This window comes from Taeniopygia guttata, chromosome 3 (assembly GCF_048771995.1).
Source record: "Taeniopygia guttata chromosome 3, bTaeGut7.mat, whole genome shotgun sequence".
In the NCBI taxonomy this organism is placed as follows: Eukaryota; Metazoa; Chordata; class Aves; order Passeriformes; family Estrildidae; genus Taeniopygia; species Taeniopygia guttata.
Window position 1 is genome coordinate 55,206,811 of NC_133027.1, and position 14,535 is coordinate 55,221,345.

A 14,535-nucleotide genomic window follows, 5' to 3' on the forward strand; every position below is an offset into this window, starting at 1 on the left:
AATGAAGGGAAAGATACCTTATTATCTGTGAGAACTCTGATGCCTTTGGATGTTATATATGATTGTGTTATGCAGTAAATAAGTCAACAGAAACAGTATGTTCGTGGGAAAGGTGTACAAGAGGGTGAATGAATTTTCTTTGCACACTATTTCAATAAGAGAATACACCTGAACTCGTGTAAATACATGAGAATTTAATGGACTCTATTTGCTTAGAAATACAGATTTTTTAAAATTACTGTAGCAAATTGGATTTTTGAAGAAAAATAGATGATAATGTAATTAGAACTTTTTTTTTTTTTTAATTCACAACCACAAGGGGCTCAATAAATATCTCAATTGCAACCTTCATACATCACTCTTAATTGTGTGATCTTCACATACTCATAATTTAGTTTATTTATAGTGTGCTCAGTCAAGGTTATGGTGTGTTCTGCGAAGTTTAGCAGGAAAAAAATATCTGATACCCTGACATTTTTTAAGCAGGTGTTAACATGGTGTATGTGTCTGTGTATGCTTTATCCATATAATAACATTGTGAAGACTTTATGCACAGCATTTTTTACTAAAAATGACATTTATATACCCCCATTTTTTTTTCCACATCTAGTTGTAGGCTGCAGAAGCATGGTAAGAATTTTCCTAATGTCTACTTCTGAAAAGCTTCCAAACTGCAAATGAAAAATGTAGTCTGTTTTATCTTTTTTCTGTGTTTTATTTCATCTCAGAAATGCTTCGATCAAAATAGGTGGTAAGACTGTCAATGGCATGTCAGAAAAAAAACTGCATATACTAGTTTTGAGGATGTACCATGTATATATAATCTGATTTTGAAGTCATTCAGAACTTGTAAAGCTGTGTTTTGAACCTTGTTTGGACAAGCATACTTGTGGGGATAGAGGGGGCAGGGGAAAAGGATATTTTAGTAAAGAAACAGAACTACTTTCATTTGAGATTATTTATCTAGGTTAGAATTCTTCAACAAACCATGAAAAGGAAGATAGACTGTTTCTATGCTTCAGGGAACTTAATGTGGTCTAAGTCAAATAGAAGGGGAAAAGCAGAATGAGTTAAGATTAATTTCTTTGTGATTCTAAAGAAAATAATTGTGTTTATACTCTTTCCATAACTTAGACTCCTGGAGATTTTAGCAATAATTGTAAAACTGTCAGAGTGGTGATATATGAATAAATCTAGCATGTCAGCTAGTGATTCATTAAAGAATCCTGCTTTTGGTCACAAAAACTATTTACTCCAGATTCTTCTATTTTATTTTTCATCTATTTTATTGCTGTGTGAAAAGTGTACCTCTCCTTTCCAAAAAGCAGAAATTGTGGTCATCAGTAGGAAATGACCTCATCAGCCAGCTTTCACAGGCTCCTGGTACCACTAGGTGGTGGGATTTATACGTGGGACAAGTAGGCACTCACCTCTAATGGTCTCAATTGTCAAAATGTTCCTGTTTGTGTTTTTATGCTGCCATAGCTGTGTGCTTTCTGAGAGCTGTTAAGGCATCCACAGAACTGTGTAATAAGCCTGAAATAAAGATCAAGTGTTTGATTTTGCATGTGTCAGCTTTGCTAGCAATTTTTGGGTTATTCCTGAAATTTTATTGCCAAGCTGCAGTAGAGGAAACAGTGATGGATGAACTTGGTTTGGGGCTGATAGACTCAAGACATGGAAAACCTTTAACATTTTGAATTCTGTACTTTTATGGTGTTAAAATTATATAGCTATAAATAATGCAGCCATGCTGCCATTTTCTTGTTTATTATTCAGCTTTTGCTTGTTATCCATCAGGTAGTGTGTAGGCAGATACTAGCTTGTCGAACCTGTAAAGCATAGCAGGGATGAAGGAAACAGAATCATCATGCTTGCTCTCTACAGTCCACGCAAAAAAAATCATTTCAAAAACAAACTCTTTTCTTAAGTAATGAAAGGAATGATGCTTGATGCACAGTGAGAACAGAAAGGTGTTCTGCATCTGAATGAAAGATCTCTCAAGCTGTAATATAAAAGCCTGATGCCAGTAGAGTGCTCCAGGGATTTTTCAGCCATGTTTCCAATTAGGGCTGGCTCTTGTTATCTGTAAAGTACTGTATATTGTTTGTAACACAGCTGGAAGCCTGTCAGATTCTTTTCACAACTTGTAAAAACTGGTGATTGGAAAGATGAGCTTGCAATGCTCCCCACACACAGTCCACTCTGTAATGATCTGTTTTCCTCTGCATCTTTTTTTATTGCAGTCATGCTCTCCAGGATTTTATAGGCTTCCACCTCCACCTACGGGACGGACACCTGCTCAGTCCTTAGGCACCTGTGCTGTATGTGAGTGTCATGGACACAGCACTATGTGTGACTCTGAAACATCAATTTGTCAGGTATTACACTTTTAAACCTTTGCAGCAGTTAATCTTAATGTAAAATTCCTAAGTTGTGCTTCTAATCTAAAAAAATAGAAGAAAATATTTTAATACAATTTTGCCTAAATAGCTTAAGTGTCAAAGTTCAGGGAGAGTGATAAAAGCAAACTTTTGAAGCTTTCTGTTCTGATTCTCTAGAGTTCAGATTTTGCAGTGCTTTTTCACCCCTGAATTACTATTTGCATAAAAAGAAAAGCTAGGCACCTGCAAAACAAAGAAACAATGTACCACGTGTCATACAGTAAACACAATTCTACTCTTACAGGCAGTAATACACATGACCTGGTACAGTAAGACTTACTGGTACAGTAAGAATTATTGCTCCTTTTCCAATGGCTGGAACAAAGGAGAGAATAAAGGATGAATGGGATAAGAAATTCTGTAGGATACATCTAGGTAGCTACAGACCTGTATTCTTTCTCCTTTTAAGCCTGTATATTACACAGCAGACATTTGATAGAAGCTTAAAGCAAGCATTCCCACTGAGAATCATATCAGGGAAATTATGTATTGAAGTAGGTTTGAATCCCTAAGGCTAGGAGCAGAATGTTGTCTGCTTTCTTGTAATTATCAAATACAGCTTTCATTCTGTCTCCTTCCTCGGCAGGATTGTCAGCACAATACTGCTGGTCACCACTGTGAGAGGTGTGCTCTGGGATTTTATGGCACTGTCCAAGGCTCTCCGGATGACTGTCAGCCTTGTGCTTGTCCCCTGTCCATTCCTGGTAACAAGTAAGTCAGCAAACTCATGGTGCAGAACTGCCTTTCCAGCAAGCCAGAGCTTCCTTCTGGGCTCCCTGTGTCCTTTCTCAGATGGCTGCCTACAGGAGAATTGCCTCATGGAAGCGATAATAAAAACTTCTTATCTACTTTCGCTAATTGATCTTCCTTTAAAAGTCAGAAATTGCTCCCTTGCTAATTTGTGATGAATAAATTAATAAGTACTAGAAAATACAGTACTCAAGATAATGAGTGTGTGTTATAAAGGTAGTTTCATAAATGGAGCCAGAGTAGAACCCGAGTATGATGTACCCACAAGGGAGCTACAAAAAGTCTTATGTATTATGTTGGTGTAAATGTGTTACAGTGCCTTTCTTGCTCCACTATGGAATTTATGGATTTCTTATTTAATGTTACATGAGTTTTAGGCTATTTTTGAAAAATAGAATAATTTAAAAGCATTATTGTTATTGCAACATAAATTTTACTGGTTGTTTTATGCTAATGAGCCTTTCCACGATGCTTCTGCATGTGTTCCCAACAGATGATATTTTAGCACTTGAGATTTGTTTGTTGTTTTGCTGAGAAGCTTTTAATGATATTTGGCATCATACCATAGTAGTGCAATGAACAGGTCTGTGTTTCGTGATTGTGCTTTTGAAAAGCTGGAAGTGTTCTGTAAAACCATTTTTCTGTACTTTGTCTGGCCTTTAGGATGTTTTAGTGAGGATTTCAGTGAGTATAGCTGAGAGTTTAGGGGGTTTCCTTTTACTTCATTTTATCATTTTTTATTGGTCTTGGGTTTATTTTGAAGGAGCGAAGTCCTTTTTCAAACATTATTAGATGAAGATATCATAATCCACAGCATGAGTTTTTAAACATACTTCCAAATATCAGGTGTTTAAAGAAATATCCTTTATCTCAGAAGCTATAATGCATTTTTAACTACAGGTTTTTCTGAGGTTTACCCATTTCATGAGTGTTTTCTGTTACAACTTGTGTTCTGTCTATTAGTATCAGAAAAGGACATTCAAGTTGCAAAGAACAAGATCAACCAAGCTTCTCAGTTTTGCAAATCAGCAAATATTGGAAAAAAAATGTTATGTTACTAACTGGCAGTATGAAGGGCTGCAAATATTCCATCCTATCTTTTTCATGAGGCTTAGGAGCCTTTGGTTGTCTAGAAATGCATGTATCAGATCAGAAAATGACTAGGGCTCTTCACCTGGTGTTTATAGCACCATGCTACAAAAATTTAGACATATTCTCCACACTGTGCATCCGAGATAATTTCAGTGTCTTATCTAAAACTTAACATAAACTCAGGAAGTGGGTGTTGCTGAAGTGCTCTACAAGTGAGAAATGGGTGGACTGTAGATAGTATGTGTAACTCAGAATCATAGAATGGTTTGGGTTGAAAGAGACCTTAAAAATCATCTAACTCCAGCCCTCCTGCCATAGGCAGGGGTACCTTCCACTAGAACAGGTTTTTTAAAGCCCCATCCAACCTGGCCTTGAAGACTTCAAGGGATTGGGGCATCTGCCACTTAATTTGGCAGGCTGTTCCAGTGCCTCACCACCCTCTGAGCAAAGAATTTCCTCCTAACATCTAACCTATGTTTCCCCTCTATTAGTTTAAAACCATTCCCTGTTGTCTTATCTCCATCTTTTTTTAAAAGCTCCCTTTAGGTGTCCTAGGTGAATGCCAAATTGCTGAGCTGCCTGAGGGAGAGGAAGCAATGTGCCTGAACCTCATTTAGTCACATAGCCTGCATGGCTGTGGGGGTTGTCACAGCCTTTTGTGTCATGCTCACATGGAAGTGATCATGAGACTCTAGTTTCATACAACCTCACAGAAGATAAGAGAATAAGACCTAGTCTGAATTTAATAAAAACACTTAATCGTGAGATAGTCATCCAATTTCTTAGTGCTGTTGAGAAAGGAGTCAGTTCTGAGCATGTCCAGGAACAGAGCTGCTTGTGTTTTATGGAGCTTAACTCAGCTGTCTCTAGACATCATGGAAGGGATTTCTATTTCTTTTAGCCAAAGCCATCAACAACTTTGGTAGCTGTATAGTAAATATGGAGACTGACAACTGTACATCTCACTCATGTTAAACCTAAAGGAAAACACTGTTGGAGAAAGGGCAGGGAAGGAGATGTTTCAAATGTCTGTATAAGTCTGTCTGTGCATGTCCATTTTCCAGTGCTGACAGAGTATGCCTGAACAATTGGTTTAGACTAAATGCCTGACTTTTAGATGGATGGAGTGGAACAGATTCATTCCATAAAGCCACAGTATTAGGTGGAAAATGAGATTATCAGGCCACAGATTTATATCTCTTGCAGATCAGTTAAAGCTCTTCAGGATGCTATTAAGGAAAAAGTCTACCTGCAGCTATTTTATGGTAGTCAAGTAATCATAATCTACATGAAATACAGATGGCTAATGAGCTATCTCATTAGCTTACTATGTCATGACTGATATGATAGTATTTGTGAATTGTACAGTGCAATTATTTTTATTTATGAAATTGTATAAAACTCCACTAAAGTTCTAAGTACTGTGTTTATACTGCTGTACAATCAGCAGTCAGCTTCAAACATGATGAGCTGGGGAAAAAAAAAAGAACAGAGAGAATGAATTTTTCCTAGTATGGATCTATTTTTATGGAGTTGAAAATGTGTTGGATAATGAGTTTGTGAGTAATAGATCAATTTGTTTACATTTTTTGCAAAGGCATAATTTTATATACTTGTTCAAGCACTATTGATTTAATGCATTATAAGCAAGTTCGATGGGGATGCTGACTGTACTGTACCAAGAAGGAGCCCTGGGCTCACCACTAGCCACCTCTGTGCTTTTCAAGTTCTTCTTCCACAAAGAGCTGAAAGAGTTTCATGGTTTTACACCATCTTAATATTTAGTTCTTTTCTTTTACCCTACTCACCCTTTTTGTTTGTTTTAACTGCCTGTGCAGGCACTTAATACACTAACATTTCAGCTAAGTGCTACCTCGCTTACACTATAGCCAGTAGTAAAGAGACATAGAAAATATAATACAGGGTCTTCAGTGATTAAAATAAGACCTCTCCCTGATCATGAAGGAGGTAGTTTTTAGTTTGTTTGGTTTTTTTTCTCTGTGGACTGGGCTTTTCTCATAACTCCTTGAACAGATCATCTGGTGCTGCCTTTTTGGAAGATTCCGCACAGCTATGATTTTGGTTCCTTTTCCCTCTTTATATTTTACCTTCAAGTAAACTCTTCCCACCTTATCTCATTTCATTCAAAATAAGATGAAATCAGACTGGAAAAGCTGAATATTCATTAGCTCAGTTTCTAAATCTTTTGTTTCACATTCTTCCCAGCGCTCACTGTGAGTGACAGCACCATTCAATCGCAGAAGCCTACGGCCCCTTGGACACAGCCGTTGGAGCCCTTGGCCAAACTGTGAAAGTGTCATAGCAAGGCATTCACAAAAATTACAATAGAAAGGAGACCTCTCACAGGTTTTTATAAGCAGATAAGAAAATGCTGGTATCTACATTAAGAGTGGAACTTCTTGGACCCTTCTGCACTGCTGACCAAAGTAAAATGATGCAAGAGAGTAGAAAAAAAAAATTCTTTATTTACTTTTGTTTTAGTTTTAGCCCTACTTGTATTGCTGAAGGACCTAGTGACTACCGATGTACTGCCTGCCCACCTGGATACGAAGGCCAATATTGCCAAAGGTAGGATGAATGGAAAAAGCAGAAGGAGGAATAATGAAATGAGGAAAAGGCATGAAGGAGATAAATGTTTTTCAGTATTGCAAGTGTATATTTACTACTGTTTAAATACATGCATTTGGAGAATTTATTTCCCTTTTATATGCTGTTAAAACTCAGCCAACATAGACAATCTTTATATACACCACTGTAAATTGATAATCAATGTTATTTATATCACAGATATTGTCCTAGTCTTACTTTTTGATGTGTGAGGGTTTTTTTTCCTCCAGGGCTCAGAAGTTAAAAAAAATTATCTAAAATTAGATGCCATACTAATAGTATATCTTGATGTCACTCATACCCTTTGTTTTAGTGACTGTGGTGCCCTCATGGGCTGTGAAAAACAGTTACATATAAACATTTTAATGCCAAATAGTAAATTAATAACCTAAACAGACTCTTTTGTCCCACCCCTCAAAAACACTGAGGGATTAAGATGATCAAAATTGGCAAATGTCTACCAGGAGATTTCATGCCTGACACAAAACACAGGCTAGGTGGCTAGGTCTATAGGCCACACAATGATAGTGGAGGGTTTTCTTTGTTGTAGTGTAATAGAAATTTAATTGAATTGTTAAGGATGCAGAATCAATTTTGCATACCTCCTCCATCCGGACTGTTCTGTGTCCTGATTAGAAGTAGCTTTGTTGGACGGTTTGCAATATTTCTCTCTTGATCATGAAGCAACAAAGATTTTTTTAATGGTTCAAGAATGTTCGTATAAATGATGTTTAAAATACTGCCAAGTATTCTTTGTGCGCCACATCTCAGTTGGATGAATCTTATTTTGTGTTTGCAATGTCTAGGTGTTCTTCTGGCTACACAGGAAACCCACAAATTCCAGGAGGGTCCTGCCAGGCATGTGAGTGTGATCCACATGGTTCTGTGCCTGTCCCCTGTGACCCTGTCACTGGGCAGTGCACTTGCAAGCCTGGATTCACGGGGTGGAAGTGTGCTGGCTGTGAGCATCGGCATGCGCGTCATGGCACGAGATGCATTTGTACGTATACTAATGGGATTTTTGGATTGCTTCTGATTGTGTTTGTCATATTTCAGAAATTCAAACCTGCATGTGTAATGGGGAGTTGTATGGCTTTGTTTGAAAAAAATTGCCACATTTCTTATTAATTTGGCATCTGGTCTGATTTTCTTTCACAAGCCTTGAGATGTCAAGAAAAACTCTCAATAATTTCTGATATTATCATTGAAAATTTACAAAACATGCATTTGAAGGAATTGTTTTTGGAGTCTGTAATTTTGCCAAAGGTTGTTGCTACTGTTGTGACAATATTTTCTCTTGGTGAATTTTTTAGTGTTGTCCTAAATGTTTAACTAGCAATTTCAGTGCTCTATTCCATGAGGCACACACAAAATTTTTGCTAAGGTTTACTTGGTCATGTTGATTCAATAACCATCCATTGAAATTTAAAAGATGTAAGGAATGACAGTACACTACATCCAGCAAAGAACTTTTTTTGTTAAAAATATAGAACTAATAGCCTAAACTATCAGTTTATATTTTACAGTACTGTTATCTTTGTCTTACCCTCAATTTTGATACATACCAAGTGATTACCTTGTATTTCTGCTTAGATTTTTTTTTCATTATATTGAATAGTGCTTGTTTTAGACCAACAGTCTCATATCACATAATGCTGCATGCTTATATCTTATTAAAAAAAATGTAGCAAAATCTTTCTAGAACTCTTGGTCAGCCCTGACTGCAGTAAGGCATTTTCCTCTTCCCCATCTCCTCCAGGATGTAAAGGGACTAACCTTATTGTGATTTTTTTTTTTTTCCTTTGATGCCATGCTTATTAAATTTAAAGTAGAATACTGGTAGAGTTCCAGTAAGTCCATAGTATATAATATTTATTAACCTTTGCATATTTGAAAATATTGGCTAGGCACAGTGAACTGGCTTAAATGTTTTATCTTTAATTGGAGCTTTTCCATGGAGAGTGGGCTGTTTGTGTGAGGGACATGTAACATCAAGAACGGTAGGTACCATCTATTCTTTTTTGTTCATTTCTTTTGTACCTCAATACACAGAGGTGCACACCTCTCTAGTATTAAAACAAATTGCAAACATTTTAAAAGTAAACTTAAAAAAATAAACAAAGAAGTGCTTAAAATGTCTGAAGACATCATATAATACAAGAATGGAATGCATGGCTTTTTGGATGCTTAAAGAGGAGATACTAGGCACATAAAGTCAGGAACTACACAACGTACAACATTTTTTCACTCAGCCTAATGGTTGTTCTCAGTCACCTGAATGTAGCTTCTATGTAAGTCCATTGAAATAAGTGCTTTTGCATCAGTCCTTATTCCCAGGTAGAGATTATGAATTACTGGGAATATAGATATAACTGCTTCTATTTCTTTGCTATTAACAACATGGCATTGATTCATCAATTAAAAGCATAGTGTACTTAAGATAAATAAATTTCTAATGTCCTTCAGCGTGACATAGTTTAGGACTTAATTCTGAATTTACTACCTTAAGCCCTGTTTTGAACATCCAAATGATTGCAACTGAAGTAAGTAGTCCCTTTGCTGAAATAACTACCATTTGAGTTCCATTTTGTGGTCTATGTGTCAAGGAGAATTGTAATTGCAAGTTAAGTTCATAAGTGTTACAGCTACAAAATTTTAAAATAAGGACTGTGTTCTACAGAGTGCCATCTGCATGAAAATTACTTCATTTTCCAATATCCTGAATAGCTCTTACATTATTGCCAGTATTATCCTATTTTTCCAATCATAGGCATGACTTAGTATGTTTTTTCATTAGTCTTTTACTTTATCAGTATTCTGAAAAGTCTTTTGGGTATCCAGATGACAGAGTTTCATTGTACAAAACAGCCTAAATGCAAGTTATCATGTATAATGGTTTTCCAATTTGTTAATCAGGCTATTTCATTGTGTGGATTATAAGGTTAAAAATCCTACTTGTGAATGGAAAAAGCTGTTTGCAGGCAAATGATATTTTCCACCTTTTTGCTTTGAAAGATGTTATTTGCTATAATCTCTGATTTAACTGCAGCATACTTAAATGCATGTTGAAATGTACCTACGCTATCTTTAGTGACATTTTTACTTTAACTACTAATCAGTTTTCACCATAAAAGCAGTTCTTCACATATGCATATGGACATTTCATTTGACCTCTAGAAGTGGGGAATGAAATGCAAAGATTTCTTTTCTTTAGTCATAAAAATAAGAACCACCTGTAGGAGCAGATGGGATGTACTTTAAATCCCCCTGTCACAGGAAGTAGTTTTTTATACCACATCAATTATAATCATATCATAAATTGTAAAAACTGCAGTTTGATATTTCAGTAGACATTTTATGTGCCTATTAGGTCTTACTGTATGGTCTTCCTCTTGTTTAAAGGTTCCTTGATACCCATATTACTTCAAACCTTCCTTTGCTAATGCAGTACAATACCCCTGACCTGATTAAAAAGAAACCTGATTAATAACCTTTGTAGCCTGTGGTGGACACAGGCAAAGAGAGTGTGGCAAGTCTAGATTTTGTGGGAATTTGCCTGTGGTAAACTGTGTCTGCCATGTCACAGGATTCAGAGCACAGCTGTTGGCAGGGATTCATTGTGTGCTATTTGGCTTTAATAGTTCTTGCCCTGTCAAAGAGCCATTAGAAACACCTTTGGGGCAACCTTGAAGTTTTCCTTCCTTGCTCTCAGAATACTGATATTTGGTTCCAATCTGAGTTTAATGCAGCTGAGAATTTGGTTCTGTATACAATGTACTTTTTTGCTTTCATATATCCCTCAGTTGCAAAATACTCAGTAAATTACCTTCTGACCAGCTTCAGTTGTACCAAAACCTTAAACGTTAAAAAAATGGTACTCTTAATGTACATAAAATTAATTCGTGTCAAGAGCAGAATCCTGTTTGCATTTGGAAGCTAAAATGAGCTGAATGCACGTACCTACTTTTGCTCCTTTTAACTACTGCAATTGCATTGTGCCAGTCAGAAGCATGGACAACCCCTAGTTGGGTGGTAAAGTGGTTCTTAACCTAAAGAAAACACATTCAAATACAGTCACTCATGTTTGAAAAGGTGTTTGTAAGTAGTATAAGATATAGTGAGTAAGCTGTTCTGTTAGTATGGTATAGTTAATGTTTAAGAAAGTGAAATTTTATTTTGAATAATTAAAAAAGAATAACTGTTTAAATAATGAATTTTTGGCAAATTCCATAAAAGGTCATCACACAGTATGACCTGGAAAACCAAATAATGCATATTTATATCAGATCAGAGAGGTATTTTAGCCAAAATATTGTAATGCATTCTTCTTTAAATATAACATTTAGAATTTAATATACCCCTTATCAGAATTATTCTAAAGATTTTTTAAGTGAAGATTTTCAGTAAAAAGGTGAGGAGGAGGAAAGCAAAGAAGCATGTTCACTAAAGTGATCTATTTCTGATATAGCTGATAATCTGTTTTACTGGGTTTTTGCAGGTTTTTTTCATAATGTGTAATTTTTCAGTTGCTTACTGCTTGTCACTGTTCAGTGCTGTGTTATACCAGTTATATTTTAGAGATCTACAGGTATAATAGTATATATATATTCATTTTGAAAGCTGTTGCCTAAAGGAGAAGGTTTCACTTACAGCTAAATAACAATGATTATCTGTTAGTTAACAATGATGATCTATTAATTATAGGTGCATGGCACAGGCAGAATTCCATTCCCATTATATGCTTAGAACAGAACAATTTTGTTTCCTCTAGGATGCCATCAGAGAAAGAAAAATTATATCCAAAAAGTAAATTTTATTTTAATAAATAATACAAGAGTATCATCTACCACACATTAGGAAAATTTCTAATGGCTAGTGGCTGGATTATTTCCCCGGCTAAAATAACCACCTAGGTTGTCCTATACAGATATTCACAATACTCTGCTGATGAATACTTTCTTACAATTTTTGGACTCAAGCAAGTAACCTTGTAGGTTCACTTTCCCTTCTCTTTTGAAAAAGTCAGTACCCAAAGAATATATAGTGGTGGTTGGAAGCTAATTTCAGTAATGCTGCCAGCATCCTTGTATACTGTCAAATATGAGAAAAGTTCTCCCAAATCTTCTCTTAGATTTTGAATCAAGCCTGCAGCAATCATGCATTTTTTTAGAAATAGTAATCCTCTTGTGTGTTTTTTGTTATACTTTGTGACATTGCACTTCAGTTGTAGAGTTTGTAGTACATAAAATGAAGAAGCCTAGATGGCAGTGTTATGGGAACAGTGACTCAGCTCACTGCTGCGCCATATTTATGGAACAAAACGATCCTGGTGAGAACTTCAAGGCTTTATTGCTGTGTTGTTCTGCATATTATATGGCAAGTCAGAACTCACATTCTGAATGCTTTCAGGGTATCTGTCATAACTCCAGTGGAGACTTCAGAAAAAAGGTCTTCAGTGTTTTGAGCTGTGTTGCAACACGAACTATAAAACCCTTCCTTGGATGTGTGCTCCTGTCACAAATGTTCCTTGGGGTCAAGAAAAAGCCTAAATTTTAAGCAGTTGATGTGACTGAACAGGAAGCAGTCATGGTACAGGGAGATCAAACAGATATTTTATTCTTAGGAATTTTTCCTTTACTCAGTCTTGTGGGGTGAAAAAAAGAAAAAAGATCCTTAGCCTTGCTGCAGTCAAAAATTTTTCATCTTTATGTATTTAAATATTCAGTATTGGTAGAAGAAGATAGTTATATAATGAGATTCCTGTAATAACAGATCTTGGGCATTTAAGCATTTGCACTCAAGACTGATGCTTGCAATGAGAGGGTTTTTTTTTTCCCAGCTGTCAATCTCTGCTTCATCACAGCCCTACACCAAGAACAGCAAGGGAGCTCCCAGCCACTGGTCCTGGCAGAATCAAGGTTTTCCCTTTAAAACAGTGAGGAGCTCCATGATCTCAGCCATTCCAAATTCAGAACTAGGCAGAGATGCTGTCTCTGTCAGAGGTAGATCTTGTAAAATTTGTGAAAGGAAGACTCTCCCAGCTCTTACATAGTGCTTAATTAAGCTGGAGCTGGGAACCTTTGCAGAGTGAGCTGAAAAGAAAGATCCTGTGAGTAGCACTACATCTATGAAGCCTTGGACTAGCTTCTTTGGTGTTCTGAGTTTTGCTGTGTGTCTGTGTGTCTCAGCTGTGAGAATTAAATTTGCATCTCTGTTGGGCAGCTGCTTCCCAGGCTGCATGGGCTCAATTAGGCCATGCCTGCTTGGCCTAGCAGCTGTTCTCCATTTTTGTGAGAAAATGAGCTCCTCTTGAGTTTAGACCCATGCTCCTGTCTTTCACCCATCTCAAGCAATCTTTAAGCTCAACTAGTACTGGTATGTATCAGAACCAGCAGATGAGGATTTCTAGGTAATAAAAATCAGAAATAAACCCAAGTAGGTGTTTTAGACCCTGATTGTTTATGAATTTTCCTGTATCTTGGAGACATACTGATCATACCTGCTACCAGCCGCAGTGGCAAGGAAGATAAAGCTTTCAGCTTTCTGCTGGGGTTCTGTTTTGGAAGGCACAGGAAGGCTATTTGGTGTGAGAGTAGTGCATGGAAATGGAAAAAATGAGGTAATAGCCAATAGATTAATGAGCTAACAGTAGTTCAACACTTAGTTTGAAACGATAGGAAGATGATACTGAAGAGTCACTGACTATCATAGGATATCACCTCCCATCAGAGATTGCATGGTTGCCCTTCGACCAGAAATTTCCTAGTCATAACAGTCTTCTGAATCTTCACAGAAATGAATGTATTAAAGCAAAATTGTGTCAGACAATCACTCTGGAGGAACACATTGTGACTCAGATGTGTTCCTTTTATTGTACATTATGTTTCTTCTTAAGATGGAATAAACTTAAAAGAATTTCTTTCCACATGCATACTTTGGGCATATTTCTCACAAGAGGTAAGTTAAAATCCTTAGAGACTTAGTGTGCATGGAAAAGTGTGGTGAAAATGGAAAATGCAGTCATTTGCATTAATTGCTTGTTGAACTATTGTAATATTGATTGCATGATTTGCCTCTGACATGCTTGCACTGCTGTAATGATCTGAATTTAGTGCTGTATTTGTTAATATTAGACACAAATTTATCCTGACAGCTTTATAGATAGACACAGAAGTATTTAGTCTTGCAAAATATAATCACGTTCTTGAAACATTTCCCATAGCTACAGTATATTACAGACTGCGTACTGGAGTAACTTAGTCCTGTCTCATCTACTCAGCTGTGGTCTCACTTGATGTAGTTCCTCTTTTCAACCTGATTATTTTGCAAGAGGTGTAAATTTATACTGAACACTCCCTTATTGATTGCCCACTCATTGAGAATTCTTCATCTCTTCATGTGATTTCTTATTTTCATTTTTTTCTTATTGGTGTGAATTGAGTTTGTCTTTAGCACATAACAAATTTTTAGCAATTTATTCCCAACCACTAGGAAAATTTTGAAAGTGAGTAGATTTCACTTGTTTCATAAGTGAAATAATATATTAAAAAAGAACCACCACAACAAAAACTGAACTATAAAGGCAAACTCTTTTCAGCTTCAAGATCATTTATTTTCATTC

The 14,535-nt window shown here is 36.4% G+C and overlaps 1 protein-coding gene across 9 annotated transcripts in view; it reads left to right on the plus strand.

The window, feature by feature from the left end:
- Positions 1 to 14,535, plus strand: part of LAMA2 (laminin subunit alpha 2) — a 333,883-nt gene that overhangs the window by 236,457 nt on the left and 82,891 nt on the right. For 8 of the 9 annotated variants that reach the window (XR_012055037.1, XM_030267881.4, XM_072926874.1 and 5 more), the window contains 4 exons: positions 2,247 to 2,381; positions 3,031 to 3,155; positions 6,789 to 6,875; positions 7,721 to 7,914. Coding sequence is in view for 8 of the 9 variants with exons in the window: in XM_030267881.4 (XP_030123741.4) it covers positions 2,247 to 2,381; positions 3,031 to 3,155; positions 6,789 to 6,875; positions 7,721 to 7,914 (541 nt within the window). In the remaining variant the exon portion in view is untranslated. The remainder of the gene's footprint in view (positions 1 to 2,246; positions 2,382 to 3,030; positions 3,156 to 6,788; positions 6,876 to 7,720; positions 7,915 to 14,535) is intronic. The other variant, XM_072926875.1, reaches the window with a different exon arrangement.